The following is a 13587-nucleotide window of genomic DNA, read 5'->3' as shown; positions in this document are numbered from 1 at the left end:
ATGCTGGTGCTGCCACCCCCCTGTCCCCAGCCCCAGTTGCTCTCCTCCCTCCAGGCCATGGAGGCCCCGGCCTCTCGGACAGCCGGGTCCCCAGAGCCAGGGCCGTCCTCCTCCGCGGGCGCTCCCCAGACCGCCTCCCCTCTGCGCTCCAACCACTACTTGCTCATCGACACCCAGGGCGTCCCTTACACCGTGCTGGTGGACGAGGAGACGCAGAGAGGGGCGGGCGCCGAGGGGGCGGGCGCCCAGAAAAAGTGCTACAGCTGCCCCGTGTGCTCGCGCGTCTTCGAGTACATGTCGTACCTCCAACGCCACAGCATCACCCACTCGGAGGTGAAGCCCTTCGAGTGTGACACCTGCGGCAAGGCCTTCAAGCGCGCCAGCCACCTGACACGCCACCACTCCATCCACCGCGAGGGGGGCGGCCGGCCCTACAGCTGCCCCGTCTGCCCCCGCCGCTTCCGCGAGGCGGGCGAGCTGGCGCAGCACAGCCGGGTGCACTCGGGCGAGCGCCCGTTCCAGTGCCCGCACTGCCCGCGTCGCTTCATGGAGCAGAACACGCTGCAGAAGCACACGCGCTGGAAGCACTCGTGAGGCCCGGCGGCGGGGCGCAGGGGAGGCCCGGATCCGAGGGCTCCCATCGGCCTCAGAAGCCCGGTGCCGGTGCAGCCCAGAGATGCAGCGCAGCCCAGATGCCCATCCTCGATTGTAAGGCTACACCCGTGGAAGGAGGGGCCGGCGCCTTCTGCCTTCCTCAGCCCTCCAAGTCTGGGGGTACAATGGGGGCAGGACCTCAGAGGTACAGAGTGGAGACTCCTGGCCATAAGATATCCCACCTGTTGGAGCGAACCTGCAGGAGGAGACGGGTGTGCTGTGGTTATCTGGCAGCTGGGACTATTAGGAATGTGCACCTTACCTTCCTGGGGCCTCCATCCTGATCTTGACGGACAACCCGTCTTCCACCCCAGCCAGAGTGAGGCTGGACCCCCAATAAACGTAGGTTCCCGCTGGCGCAGCTGGTCGTTGGCAGGGGCAGCTGGGACCACCTTTATTGCCCCCCAGCCAGACCACAGCAAGACCCTCGCCCACTTCCGGCCTCTGTGTCTGACTGAGGATTGAGAAGGCCAGCCTTCTGGGCCTGGTTTTCTGTCACAGCTCTGCACCTTGTCTTTTCTCATTCACAGTGGTTTTCAAACTGTTGTTAATCAAAAGCCACGGGAAGAAAACACTCAGCGTGGCAAGACGGTATACCAAAGCTGATTCGAACCCACCGCGGCCCTCTCGTGCTCAGGGCAGAACTGCGCCCCAGGGCCAGCGGTGTCCGATTCTCCAGCCACAGATGACCACGGTGGGATCTGGGTGGACACAAACCTCCAACCTCTGCGTTAACGGCTGAACCCTCAACGGTTGGCCCCACCCAGGGACTTGTAATGCGGTATACCAACGCACAAATAGATGTGTTTTTAACAAGTTCTGTTTACTTTGTGCAAAGCACGCCTGATCCTTTCTATTGGACTGTTTTAAGAATCATAGATTCCTGCTACGTGGCGTTCTCCGCCCCTTGAGCTGTAGTTTGAAAAACCACTGATCTGGGGCAGAAGTTGCCCCTGGGATTTTCTGATCTGGCCGCAGCCCAGCCGGACAGTGAGAAGGGCGGGGAGGGCACACACAGCTTCTAGGTGGTGCCAGCATTTAGAGTTTCTTCCACAAAGGCTTCCATTAAGAACTGAGAACATTCCAGGACGTGGATCCTGGAGGTGGGGGCCCAGAGCACCACCAAGTAGCACCTGAGGAATAACCAGAAGCTTAACGAGCTCCCTCCCTCATTAGTGAGCCTTGCCCTGTCTATTCTGTAAGGAAGCCTGCTGGCCTTGTGGGTTTTGGGCTGCTAACGAGAAAGATCGAGAGTTTGGACCCACCAGGTGCTGTCAGCGGGAGAGAGGCCATTCTGCTCCCATTAAGATTTACAGCCTCTGAAAACAGGGCAGTTCTGCCCTGGCCTCCGGAGCACTGGGATGTGAAATCCACGCTGGCCGCGGGTTAGGTGATCCGTTCTGTGCCAGGCACTGTGCCAGGCCTAGGTCTTTGCTTCAGACCTCCTTGAGTGGGGGAAGAACACCCCTCGCCCCACATCCCGGAGAAGGCATGAGCCTCCCAGAGGCTGTGTTCATCTCCCTGCACCTCGCCTCCCTCGGCGGGCTGACCCCTCCTGACTTGAGCTCCGCCAGTGGTCAGGTGCCCCGCTGGTGCCCTGGCTGTGACAAGGTGCCCGGATGAGCATCTGATGTGTGCTCGTGACCACAACCTCTCCCGCAGGATAATCTCCCCAAAAGTTGAAAATGCCCCCCCCCCCGGTGGCGCGGTGGGTCAGGCAGTGGGCTTCACACGGGGAAAGTGGGAACCTATCCAGGGATAAGGATGAGTGGTCCCGCCCTTGTAAAAGTGTGCATCCTCTCCTCGGGGACCCCTCCACTCTCCCCGCAGGGTCCACCACCCTGAACCACAAGGCCAGTGGGCTTCAAGGAAGCTGGGGAAGAAAAATGAAGTCACAGGCAGGATTGAAACATGGGCCTGAAAGTCCCAGGGCCGGTGAACAGCCACCAACAAGCGGGACAGGAGTGTTGCGGCCCCTTATTTTCCCGGCAGGGAGGCCCATCCACGTTCCCCGCTCCATCCTGACCCCCCCCACCTCATCCCTGGGAATGACAGCTCGTGGGAGTTAAAGGAGCAGGGGGTTGGGGGTTGGGAGTGGGAAATTGGTGTCTGCCGGTCCGTTCCAAGAAGTAGGAAAAACAAGGTTCTCCCCTTTGCCCCAACTTTCTTGGCTGTCTCATCTGCTCGCCTGCTGTCCCCAAAGTCCAGCTCGCCGCGTCTCCACCGCCCACCCGGGGGTGGGGACCCCCCTCCAAAGTCGCGTTCGCTCCTCGGGAGATAGGAATTTGGAGACGCTCCCTGGACCGGGCGCGCGGGAGACCCACAAGGGGCCGTCGCGCAAGTGCGGGCCCAGCTTGAGCCGCAGGCGGCGGGCTTCACCAGCGGGGACCGGTGGAGAAGGCGGCGCCGGGCCGTTCGTACCGGGGCGAGGTGCCACAGCTCTTCCCGCCGCGCCCGCCGAGGGAGGCCCAGACCCGCTGCCCCGGCGCCCGGCCCTGCCCGCTCGGGCGGCTGGGTGGGCGCTTCCCGCCTGCCGTGACACTTTGCAGACGCTCCCTAGCGCCGGGCATGGGCGCCACCGTCTTCGGTCCCCCGGCCGGAATCCGCGCGCGCGGGTGGGTGAGCGCGGGGGGTCCCCCCTCGGCCCCTCCGGCCCGGGCACGGCGGGCGGGGAGGGTGGCCGCGTCTGTGCGCCCCGCCCCCGTGAGGACCCCTGTCCACGACGCTCCCCTCCCACCCGCGGGACAAAGGGCGGGGGCGGGGGGCGCATCCCCACGCGCGTGCCAGCCTCGCGCAGCGCGCACGCGCCTGGCCTTGCCGCCGCGGGGGAGGGGCCCTGCGCGTCCACGCGGGGGGCGTGGGACGGGGGGGGGCGCACACAGGGCCAGACCTCCACTCTGAGCCTGCAAGTTGGGGTACACTTGCCCCCTCGCTCCTCTCACCGAGGTGCCCGAGATGAGGGATCTTCCAGTTTCCTGTCGACTTGATGGAGAGCCCAGAAATTTAGGGCCCCAAGACCCCTCTTTCCTCTACCTTCTGCATCCTCACTGCTCCCAGCCCACTTCACCCCCAGCCCCCCTTACCTTGATGTCCAGCCCCCGGCCCCCACCACGCTGGGGCCTCAGTGTCCAGTCCCCTAGCACCACCTCCTTCAGACTCGGGGAGTCCTGACCCCTTGCCTGTGCTCCCTGAGACTCGGACCCCCGTCTCGTCTCATCTCTGAGCGATCAGGAGGCCCCAGGCCTCCATCCAGCCCCCCACCTCTGTTGCTGTTTCTGTCCAGTACCCCTGAGGCGCTCAACTGAGCTGCTGGCGGAGCCGGGCCATGAGTGACCGTAGCAGCCGGAGGAAGACGAGTGAGGACCTTCTCCCCGCCCTGTCCCCATGCCCTGTCCCCTCCCTGGGGGGGCTGCTGCGCTTGGGGGCTCCTCCGGGGTGGAGGCTGGGACCTCGTGTGGGAGTGACCCCTCTCTTGTCCACAGTGAAGAAAGACGATGAAGCCTTCGAAATCTCCATTCCCTTTGACCAGACGCCCCACCTGGACCCCCAGATTTTCTACAGCCTGAGCCCCTCTCGGGGGAACTTCGAGGGTGCGCTGGGGATGGGGCATGAGTGTGGGGGCTGGACACTGGAGGATCACGGCGGCCCTGGAGCCCCAGAATGACCGCACCCACTCCTGCAGAGCCCCCCGAGTCCGCGGCTCCGGCCCTGGCGCTCATGAACGGCGTGAAGGCCCAGCTACACATGGCCCTGGAGAGGAACTCCTGGCTGCAGAAGCGCATTGAGGACCTGGAAGAGGAGAGGGACTTCCTGCGGTGTCAGCTGGACAAGTTCATCTCCTCAGCACGGATGGACGCAGGTGAGAGAGGGCGAGCCCCACGAGGGACCCCCAACATCCGACACCTCCTCCTGAACCTGGGGCGCAGGCCTCTCCACCCCCGCCCTTCACCCCCTCTGAAGCTTGATCCCGCTGATTCTCATTCATCTGTCCGCTGTCCAAGGTACCTTTTTAAAAGCATCGTTTTTCCTTTTTATTTGAGCAAAGGTTTACAAATCGTACTGTTTCTCACATGAACTCGTTATAAAACATTTTGTTTTGTAACGTTGATTGCCATTGGCTGATGTAATTGGCTCATTAATTATCATGTCTCCTCAAACTGAACGGAGTTCTCTTGGCCTTGTGGGAAAGGAATGGTGCTGCGCACTCAGAGGCCGGCGGTTTGAAACCACCCGCCCGTCCACGGGAGGGAGCTGGACGCTCTCCTCCCGTGGGATTGACAGCCTCTGAAAACCTGCCCAAGGGTCCGCTAGGAGGCTGAAATCCGGGGTAGGGCAAGTCCTGAGTCAGTTCTGGCTTGCAAGCGGCGAGTTTGACATTGAATCACACTGAGGGTCACCTGATCCCCCGTTGGTCCGGACAGTGACCATTCAAGAGAGCAGAGTGAGGACCAGCCTTTGTCCAGGACTTCACCTCCCCGTAGGGGGTTTGGTCCTCAACGCGTGTGCCTCTCGAGTTCAGTTACCCGCCCGTGGAGCTGTGTGGGCAGTGTGGCTGAAAGCAAATCAGTGGAGCAAATCACACACTGAAAATTCTCCATCGCCCAGTGTTCAGGTTCTGTTGAGCATGGTGTCCCCGCGACTGGGGCTGACTTGACCAAGCTAATGACAGATACCCCTCTGTTTTTCCTGACAGGCTCCGGGTGCCCTGCAAAGTCCTCTTAGAGACCCTGAGACCCAGCGTGCTTTCTGCGCCAGTTCTCAGAGCTCCACTTCTTGGGGCAACCTCCCTTTACCTCCATCCTGTGGGGGTAGGAGAGGAGCTTCCTTTTCTTCAGAGCCCGCCCCACCCCACCTCATTTTTCTTGGGCTCCTCAGGGACCTGTCTTCCCGCAAAAGCTCTGACTGCCGCTGAATCCATTCCCGTTCACGGTGTGCTCCTGTGCTGTTAAGAGTAGGATGGCACTGTGTGGATAGGTGCCGTCGAGTCATGTGTGCGTCGTGTGTGACTCATGGTGATCCTATGAACAGATACGAACACTGTCCTGTCTCGTGCCGTTTCTGGCTTACTCGAGCCCATTGCAACTGTCACTGTGTCAGTTCCTCACACACTTGATTTTTCTTATGTTTATTGTTGTTGTTATGTGCCATCGAGTCGCTTGCGACTCATAGCGACCCTATGTACAACAGCCCTAAACTCTGCTCTGTCCTGTGCCAATCGCACTGTCTCTGACACTCCCATCCCGATTACCCCAGTCACTGAATCAATCCACCTCATAGAGGGCCTTCCCCTCCTGTGCTGTCCCTCCACCCTACCAAGCATGATGTCCTTCTCCAAGGACCGGTCTCTCCTCACAACATGTCCAAAGTACATTAGATGGAGCCTCAGAATCCTTGCCTCCAAGGAGCCACCTGGTTTAACCCTTTCCAGGACAAATCTGTTTGTTTTCCTAGCAGTCCATGGTATTCTCAATACTCTTCTCCAGCACCACAGCTCAAAGGCATCAATTCTCCTTCTATCCTCCTTGGTCATTGTCCAACTCTCTGATGCATAACAGGTGATTGTGAAGACCATGGCCTGTATCAGACACACCTTAGTCTCTAGAGAGACACCATTGCTCTTCAGTACTTTGGAGAGGTCCCTAACAGCAGACTTTCCCATGGCAATGCGCCTTTTAAGTTCCTGGCTGCTGGTGCCAAGACTGTTGACTGTGGAGCCAAGCAAACTAAAGCTGTGTACAATCTCAATCTCTTCACCATCCATCCTGATGCTGCCAGTTGTAAACTTTTAAGATTGTGCTTTGAAAGTTTACAGAGCAAATGGGCTTGCTGTGCAATCATTCATGCACGTTTTGTTTTGAACATTGCTTGTAATCCCCATAATAGAATAGCACTCTCCCCACTTCCCCCCTGTGTGTCTCCTTTCCACTGGTCCATCGCTCCTGTGCCTTCCTGGGTTCTGAGGTCTTCTCCCGGGCAAATGCTGTCGTTTGATTACCGCACAGCGTTTTCGGTGGCTGTGTTTCCAAACCCTGTGGGGCAGTTAATAGGCTGTCCTGTAGAGCTGCTCAAACCTCCTCCTGCTGCTGACTCAGCAGACCTTCTCACTGAGATTTGGAGGTTGTGACTCGCACAAGAGGAGATTGATTGCCTGTCTTTCTCCCAAAGAGTTGCCGGAGGATTTGAACCACCAGAGAGACTTGGTCTTTGGCTAGCAGCACTGCTCCTGACAAACTGTTTCATCAGAGGCAGAATCGCCCCCATGGTAGTGGGTTTGGTTTGATTTTTTCCTCTATTGAAGAGCTTACTGTACCATAGTAACAGAGAGAAAAGAAAGTAAAAAAAAAGTGGTTTGCAATAACCATCCAAAAGATGAAATACTTGGGCTCCAAACCAGAGACACTAAAGACTTACGCAAAGGAAATTGTAAAACACTACCAGAAACGTAGAGACGTGCGTAAGTGGAAACGCGTGCTATGTTCATAGACAGGGAGCTTTCACGTGAAAACGGTGGCATAGTGGTAAGAAGCTGCACTCCAATTCCAAAAGCATGCAGTTCAAATCGACTAGTGGCTCTGCTAGAAAAGGGTGGGTGTGATAAGCTGCTTCTAAAAACCCTCTGTGTGGTGTGCTGCTAACCCCCCCAGCCCTTCCCTGAAGGGGCTCGTCCACGGCGTGGTGCACCGCTAACCAAGGCTGCATGATTCTGGTGGTTGGTGGTTTGAATCCACCAGCTGCTGCCTGCTCTGCGGGAGAAAGATGGGCCGTCTCCCGCCGTGGGATTTGTGGTCTCTGACACCCATCGGAGGGTGGACGCTATGAATTGGAATTGACAGCGGGGCTGTGCTTTTTGGTACTGTTTGGTTTTGGTGCGCCTGGGCCACACTGGGTCAGGGAATCCTGCCTTCCCTGTGTCCTGCATCACCTCTAGGGGCTAGTGGCGCTCGCAGTGAAGCCATTGACCCATCCGCTGCCCTGCATGGCCTCTTAGGGGTTGGGGATCCTGGTCCTGAAGCTGGTGGCCCCTGTTGACAGGGACCTGCACCGCCTCTAGTGAGGGGCGTGGGTATTGCAGCTGCTGGTCCAGCCCTGTCCTCCACCGCCTCTAGTGGGGGCCGTAGGTACTGCAGCTCTTGGCCATTCTGCCCTGTATCCCCACCCCTCTTTAGGGGAGTGGATACAGCAATTGTTGACCCACGGCCACAGAGACCCGCAGGACTCTGGAGATCCCCTTCTGGCTGAGTGATCTTCTTTCCTGATGGCCGGTGTCAGAGACCCCAGCATTGCACTCCCTGCCCAGTCCTGCACCCCCATAAGGTCTCTGTGAAGGACCTGGTGGACAAGGTGGCCATGCCCAGCTGGCCACAAGAGAGGGTGCTGGCATCTGTCTCAGCACTGGACCTCTCTGCCTCCAGCTGCCCCTGCTCCCGACCGCCAGACCTCCCTCCAGTTCTGGTCCCCAACCTTCCAATTCTAGACCTCCCCTCTCCAATTCCAGGCCTCCCCTTCCAATGCTAGACCTTCCCCCTCCAATTCTAGACCTTTCCTTTCCAATTCTAACCCTCCCCCTCGAATTCTAGACCTCCTCCCTCCAATTCTAGACCTTCCCCCTCCAATTCTAGACCCTTCCTTTCCAGTTCTAACCCTCCCCCTCGAATTCTAGACCTCCTCCCTCCAATTCTAGACCTTCCCCCTCCAATTCTAGACCTTTCCTTTCCAGTTCTAACCCTCCCCCTCGAATTCTAGACCTCCTCCCTCCAATTCTAGACCTTCCCCCTCCAATTCTAGACCCTTCCCTTCCAGTTCTAACCCTCCCCCTCTAATTTTAGACCTTCCTCCTCCAATTCTAGAATCCTTCCTCTGGAGAACCCACCTCTCTTTTGCTGGTGGGCTGGCATGTTGTTATAGACTATCCCGAGGCCCCCTCTCTGCTGTTTAGCCCTCTTCCTGGACTTGGGGGGTATCCCTTCTGAGACCCCTTATTGTCTCCACTGGGGCCTTCTGAGCCTGGGGTCCCTGGGAACTGCCCCATCTGTGCCTGCAGCCCATAAATCCTTGCTTACATGGGGTCAGAGCTGCACCCCTGACCATCTGTCTCTGGGGAGTCCTGGCCCTCACTGGGGAACTCAGTTTAGCCCAGCCTCTCCTCCTCTTGGACCCCTGGCCTCTGGGGTGACCCACCCTGCCCGAGAGCTGAGAGGACACCTTGTACAACTTCTCAGCTCTATCTCTCCTTCCTGTCCCAGAGGACCACTGCAGGCTGAAGGCTGCGCCCCGGAGGGTCGAAGTGGACGGCCGGGGCGGGGCCGGGGGTGAGGCCTCAGACCCCGAGTCAGCGGCCTCCTCGCTCAGCGGGGGGTCTGAAGAAGGCAGCTCCAGTGAGAGGAAGAGGCAGAAGCAGAAGGGGGGCACCGGCCGGAGACGCTTTGGGAAGCCCAAGGCTCGGGAGAGGCAGCGGGGTGAGTGGGGGCCCGGGGTGCGAGTGTGTGTGTGAGAGTTAACATGTATGCAACAGGTTTTGTGTGTATGTGTGACTCTGTGTGTGCATGGATCTGTGTGGCACACACGTGTGTGTGTGTATATATGACTCTGTGGTAGTGTGTGCCCATGTGTGTGACAGTGAGTGGACATGCATGTGTGCACATGCGTGTCTGTGGTTGTGTGCGAGAAGGCGTGTACACGTGAGTGTGTGGGCCTTGAGGTGTGCAGTGTGTCGATAGGTGCAGGTGATTATGCGTGTTTGAGCCCATGTGGATGTATAGTGTAGAGTACGCACGAGTACCTGTGAGTGGACACGTGGACACGCCTGTGTGTAGAAACATCCGTGTGTATATCCGTACCCCCTTGGAGAGGGACATCTGTCAAAGAGAGGAGGACCTTCACCCACGTCGATTGACAGGGTGACTGCGGCAGTGGGCTCAAGGGTGTCGGGGTGAACAGGACGGGACAGGACAGGACGGGTCGTTCAGTGGGTCGCCCCGGGTCACACATGACGGAACCCCGCAAGCAGCGTAAGTATGTGTCTGTCTGGAGTGAACGCCCACGCACACACGCGCATGCAGGCACACACGGCAGTATCTCTGTGGGTCTTTACACGTATGTGTGTGTGTGAATGAGTGTGAGCATTTATGCACGAGAGGAATGTACGTGCAAGGGAATGCTTGCACTTGTGTAGGCGTGAGCAGAAGTGTTTTTATTTTGAGCGGATGTGTTTTGCATTGAGGATGTGTGTATGGTGTGTGGCCATGCGTGTGCGTGGCTGTGAATATCCTGGGGTGTGTATCGATGCCCACGTTTCTGTGCCTGGAGGATCTGGGGTGGGCCAGGCGGGCAGAGACGGGCCGTGTGGTCCCTGCAGCACTGACCCTTCTGCTCACCCAGCCCTCGGTTTCCCCGCCCCAGTCCATCATCCCCCAGCCTTGCTGTGGTGGTCCCTGTGTACGGCCTTTGCCTCTGGGCACCGAGGGTGACCTTGGGGTCCACTCTGCTTCCCCAGCTCAGCCTCGCTTTCCTCCTGGGTGAAGGGCGATGCTCAGAGCGCCCTGGGAGGGCCCCTGAACTCTCGGGAATGCTGGGCCCAGTCCTGCCCCAGAGCCAAATCCATCTGGACACTGTCCCCCCTTCTGCCTCCTCTCCCCCTTTGCTCCTGTTTCCCGTTCTGTTCACATGTCTTCTGGATTGGGGGTCCTAACCTGATCCCCATTTCCTCTCTTCTTTGTGCCCCTTGCTCCGTCTCTGCCCCCCACCTGTCTGCCCATCACTCACATCTGTCTGTCTGTATCCCTCTCTGACCACACATGCCTGTATCCCTCCCTTCCCATCCCCCATGACTGACTGACCCCACATCTGTGTGTATCTACCCCCATGTTCCTCTCCCCACTACTGTCCTCCCACCTGTCTGTCCATTCTTCCATCTGTCTGCCTGCTCCCCCGTGAATGTGTGTGTCCCCCACCCCCGTCTCTGATTCCATGTGTCTGTCCACCCAAATTTCTCTTCCCTGTCATTGGCTGTCCCCCAACTCATCTGAACACTCCTCCCCGGCCCTCCTGTCCCCTCTGTCTTTGACCATGCATGTCTGTCTGTCTGCCTTTCTCGCTGCTTTCCCCCACCTCTCTTTCCATCTTGTCTGTGGACTCATGTACGGGGTTCTGTCTAAAACTGACCTGTCTGTCCTTCTTGTCTGAATCTCTGCTCCTTCACTTGTCTGTCCACTTCACATCTGTATGTTCTGTCTATTCTCCCACATCTGTCCCCACCTGCCTGTCTGTTTTCTACTGCGTCCGTCCGTCTCCACATCTGTCTGTCCATCTGCCTGCCTCTCTCACGTCCTTCCATCTATGTCTGCCTGTCCATCTCTCTGTCCTCTTCCACATCTGTCTGTCCATCTGTCTGTCTCTCTATGCTCTCCTGCATCTGTCCATCTGCCTGCCTCTCTGTCCTCTCTCACGTCCTTCCATCTGTGTCTGCCTGTCCATCTCTCTGTCCTCTCTCGCGTCCATCCGTCCGTCTGCCCCTCTCTCCGCCCTGCAGTGAAGGACGCAGACGGGGTCCTCTGCCGCTACAAGAAGATCCTGGGCACCTTCCAGAAGTTGAAGAGCATGTCGCGGGCCTTCGAGCACCACCGCGTGGACCGCAACACGGTGGCTCTGACCACGCCCATCGCAGAGCTGCTGATCGTGGCCCCGGAGAAGCTGGCCGAGGTGGGCGAGTTCGACCCCTCCAAGGAGCGCCTGCTGGAGTACTCGCGCCGCTGCTTCCTGGCCCTGGACGAGGAGACCCTCAAGAAGGTGCAGGCGCTTAAGAAGAGCAAGCTGCTGCTGCCTATCACCTACCGCTTCAAGCGGTGATGGCCGCCGGACACGCCCCCACGGCCAGCCCCCTCCGCCCGCCCAGGCCCACAGCCCACCAGGCCCCGCCCACAGCGTGCATGAGGGCCCCGCCTGCTCCCCTGGAAGACCCTCCCCAGCCTGGGGGCGTGTGCATGATGGGACCCTCCTGGCACCTGGGGGTGGAGAGGTGGGCCTGTCCTTGACCAGCGGCCCTACCCCTACCCTCTGGGCTGCATATGCTTGAGGACGGCCGTCTTGGGGCCCCTGGCGTGTGTTCTACAAGGGGGACCCTATTCCCGAGCACGTATCATAGGGCCTGGATGGGACCACGGTTGCCTCTCCCCTGCAGACCCCTCCCATCCACTTGTATATAGACCTGCCCCCCCGCCCCCCCCCCAGCATCCTCCTCTGCCCCATTTTCCTCCAGGGTTGTGGGGTGGGGTGGCTCCCTTGGCCCCGAGCTCTCAAGATTTAGGGCTCCTGGTCCCACTTCTGCTCTTTGCTTAACCATCGTCGTCCAAGAAAACCCTTTCCCACCGGAGCTGCACCTGTCCCAGCCTGGCCTCGCTGGGCAGAAGGGACCACACTGACCGTGTCCACCTTCAGCTCCGGGGAGCCGGGCCTGGGCCAACGAGCACTGGGGGCTCCCACCCCCCCATCCATCCCACGTGTGACAGAGAATTATGCAGAGAATTTAAATTAAAAAGAGATGAAACAATTTGGAATACACCACCAGTCCCCAGCCTCTTGCTTGGAGGGCGACGTGGTCGGGAGGAGGTGGCTGTTTCCACGGAGATGGTGACGGGCGTTTCTGGGGGTTCGGGGAGCAGGCGGTCAGGCGGGAAATGGGGAAGACAGGGTGTAATTAGCGCCCTGCAGGCAGAGGTGGGAGGGGGGAGAGGCAGCTGTGTTCCTAGGTTCAGAAGGGGTAGAGCTCAAGGGGGTGCACACTCCCTGCTGGGCTGTTGAGGAGGAGGGTGGGTGGCGAAGGCGGAACCTCATGACCTCCATCCAGCCTTAGAGGCTACCTGGAGGGACAGGTACATGAGGATGCTTCCGCCAGCCCGCCAGGGGGCGCGGGTGCCAGCCCGCCAGCTCCCGGAAGTGCGTCCTGCATCGCCTCGCGGGCCTGCGCTGTGGGATCGCGAGCAAGCGCGCCGCCGAGGTTGCTGGGGCAACCATAGACAGCGGGTTTGCCTAACGGTCCAGGATTAAATGTCTTCCCGAAGCCATTAAACAAACAAAAAAAAAAAGCGAAAGGTGCGAGGGGAAAGTGTCGCGCATGCGCGTGGGAGAGTATGGAAGGTGCGCTCTCTGGCGGGGAAGCGCGAAACAGCGCCTCCGAATGATTAGTGCGCAGGCGCAGGCCTTCTCGCGCACTTTTTTTTTTGGTGTTGCGCAGGCGCACTAAGCCGCGGTGGCAACCTCCGCAGCGGCCGCGCGCACCCTTCATCCTGTTCTTGTGTGGCGTAGCCTTCTTAAGCTTTCCGCGAGGTCGCCTCTTCTTCTCCCTCCTCATCCACAAAGCCAGGTGCTGGCAGTCAGGACTCATCCCATCCCTTACGTATTCCTTCCCCTGATCCGCCTCGCTCCCTTCTTCCCACCCTTTTCGGTTTCCGAAGACGGAAGGAGCCGAAGAGCCGACGGAAAAAGCCGAAGCGTCTCCCCGCGAGCGAGGCTCTCCCGAAGCGACGGCGGAAAGAGCCGAAGTTCTCCGAGAGGGGCTGAGTGAGCCAGTGCGATCTCCGGAAAGAGCCGAAGCTTGGGACTGAGCTTGAAATTTCTGGAAGGGCTCGAGGGCGAGTGCCAGGCGCCTTCTGGGCCACGGCTAGAATTGTCGCAAACGGCCTGGTGTCTGCAAAGGGCTGCGGGAGAAGAGCGAGGAGCCAGCGCTCGGGACAGTTTGAATTGGCGGAAGCCGAATCCTTCAAAGACAGGACTCGGGGCGGAGGATCGCGAGGAGCGACGGAAACACCCGAACGCCGAGGGGCCACCCTCGCCAGGCCGCCGAGGAGACCCTCGCTTCGGCCGATTCCGGAGGCGCCGAAGCCGCTGCCTCCGGCCCCCGGCTCAGCCGGGCCCCCGGGGGGAGGGGCCGCTCGCGGG

The 13587-nt window shown here is 59.4% G+C and overlaps 2 protein-coding genes across 2 annotated transcripts; both read left to right on the top strand.

Annotated features, from left to right (window-relative positions):
* On the top strand, nt 1–3641 carry LOC102875652 (zinc finger protein 524-like). The gene is made up of 2 exons (XM_006901853.1): nt 1–590; nt 2858–3641. Exons 1-2 carry the CDS (start codon nt 1–3, stop codon nt 3639–3641), a joined length of 1374 nt encoding a protein of 457 aa, XP_006901915.1.
* A 338-nt stretch (nt 3642–3979) lies between these two features.
* Nucleotides 3980–11546, top strand: CCDC106 (coiled-coil domain containing 106). The gene is made up of 5 exons (XM_006901819.1): nt 3980–4010; nt 4137–4244; nt 4337–4513; nt 8898–9110; nt 11183–11546. The coding sequence occupies exons 1-5, from the start codon at nt 3980–3982 to the stop codon at nt 11497–11499; spliced, it is 846 nt and encodes a 281-aa protein (XP_006901881.1). The 3' UTR covers nt 11500–11546.
* Nucleotides 11547–13587: the final 2041 nt, after the last annotated feature.

The sequence above is a fragment of the Elephantulus edwardii genome, unplaced genomic scaffold (genome assembly GCF_000299155.1).
Source record: "Elephantulus edwardii isolate Elephantulus edwardi_28Jun2011 unplaced genomic scaffold, EleEdw1.0 scaffold00348, whole genome shotgun sequence".
Taxonomy (NCBI): Eukaryota; Metazoa; Chordata; class Mammalia; order Macroscelidea; family Macroscelididae; genus Elephantulus; species Elephantulus edwardii.
Note: the sequence above shows the minus strand (reverse complement) of the source record. Positions and strands in the feature narration are given on the sequence as shown.

What these genes read in the sequence shown, in the direction of transcription:
- LOC102875652 (XM_006901853.1), top strand. Translation starts at nt 1, where the DNA reads ATGCTGGTGCTGCCACCCCCCTGTCCCCAGCCCCAGTTGCTCTCCTCC. An exon ending in CACACGCGCTGGAAGCACTC is followed by an intron (nt 591 to 2,857) that starts GTGAGGCCCGGC and finishes CTGTCCCCAAAG; the next exon opens with TCCAGCTCGCCGCGTCTCCA.
- CCDC106 (XM_006901819.1), top strand. Translation starts at nt 3,980, where the DNA reads ATGAGTGACCGTAGCAGCCGGAGGAAGACGA. An exon ending in TAGCAGCCGGAGGAAGACGA is followed by an intron (nt 4,011 to 4,136) that starts GTGAGGACCTTC and finishes TCTTGTCCACAG; the next exon opens with TGAAGAAAGACGATGAAGCC. An exon ending in GGCTCGGGAGAGGCAGCGGG is followed by an intron (nt 9,111 to 11,182) that starts GTGAGTGGGGGC and finishes TCCGCCCTGCAG; the next exon opens with TGAAGGACGCAGACGGGGTC.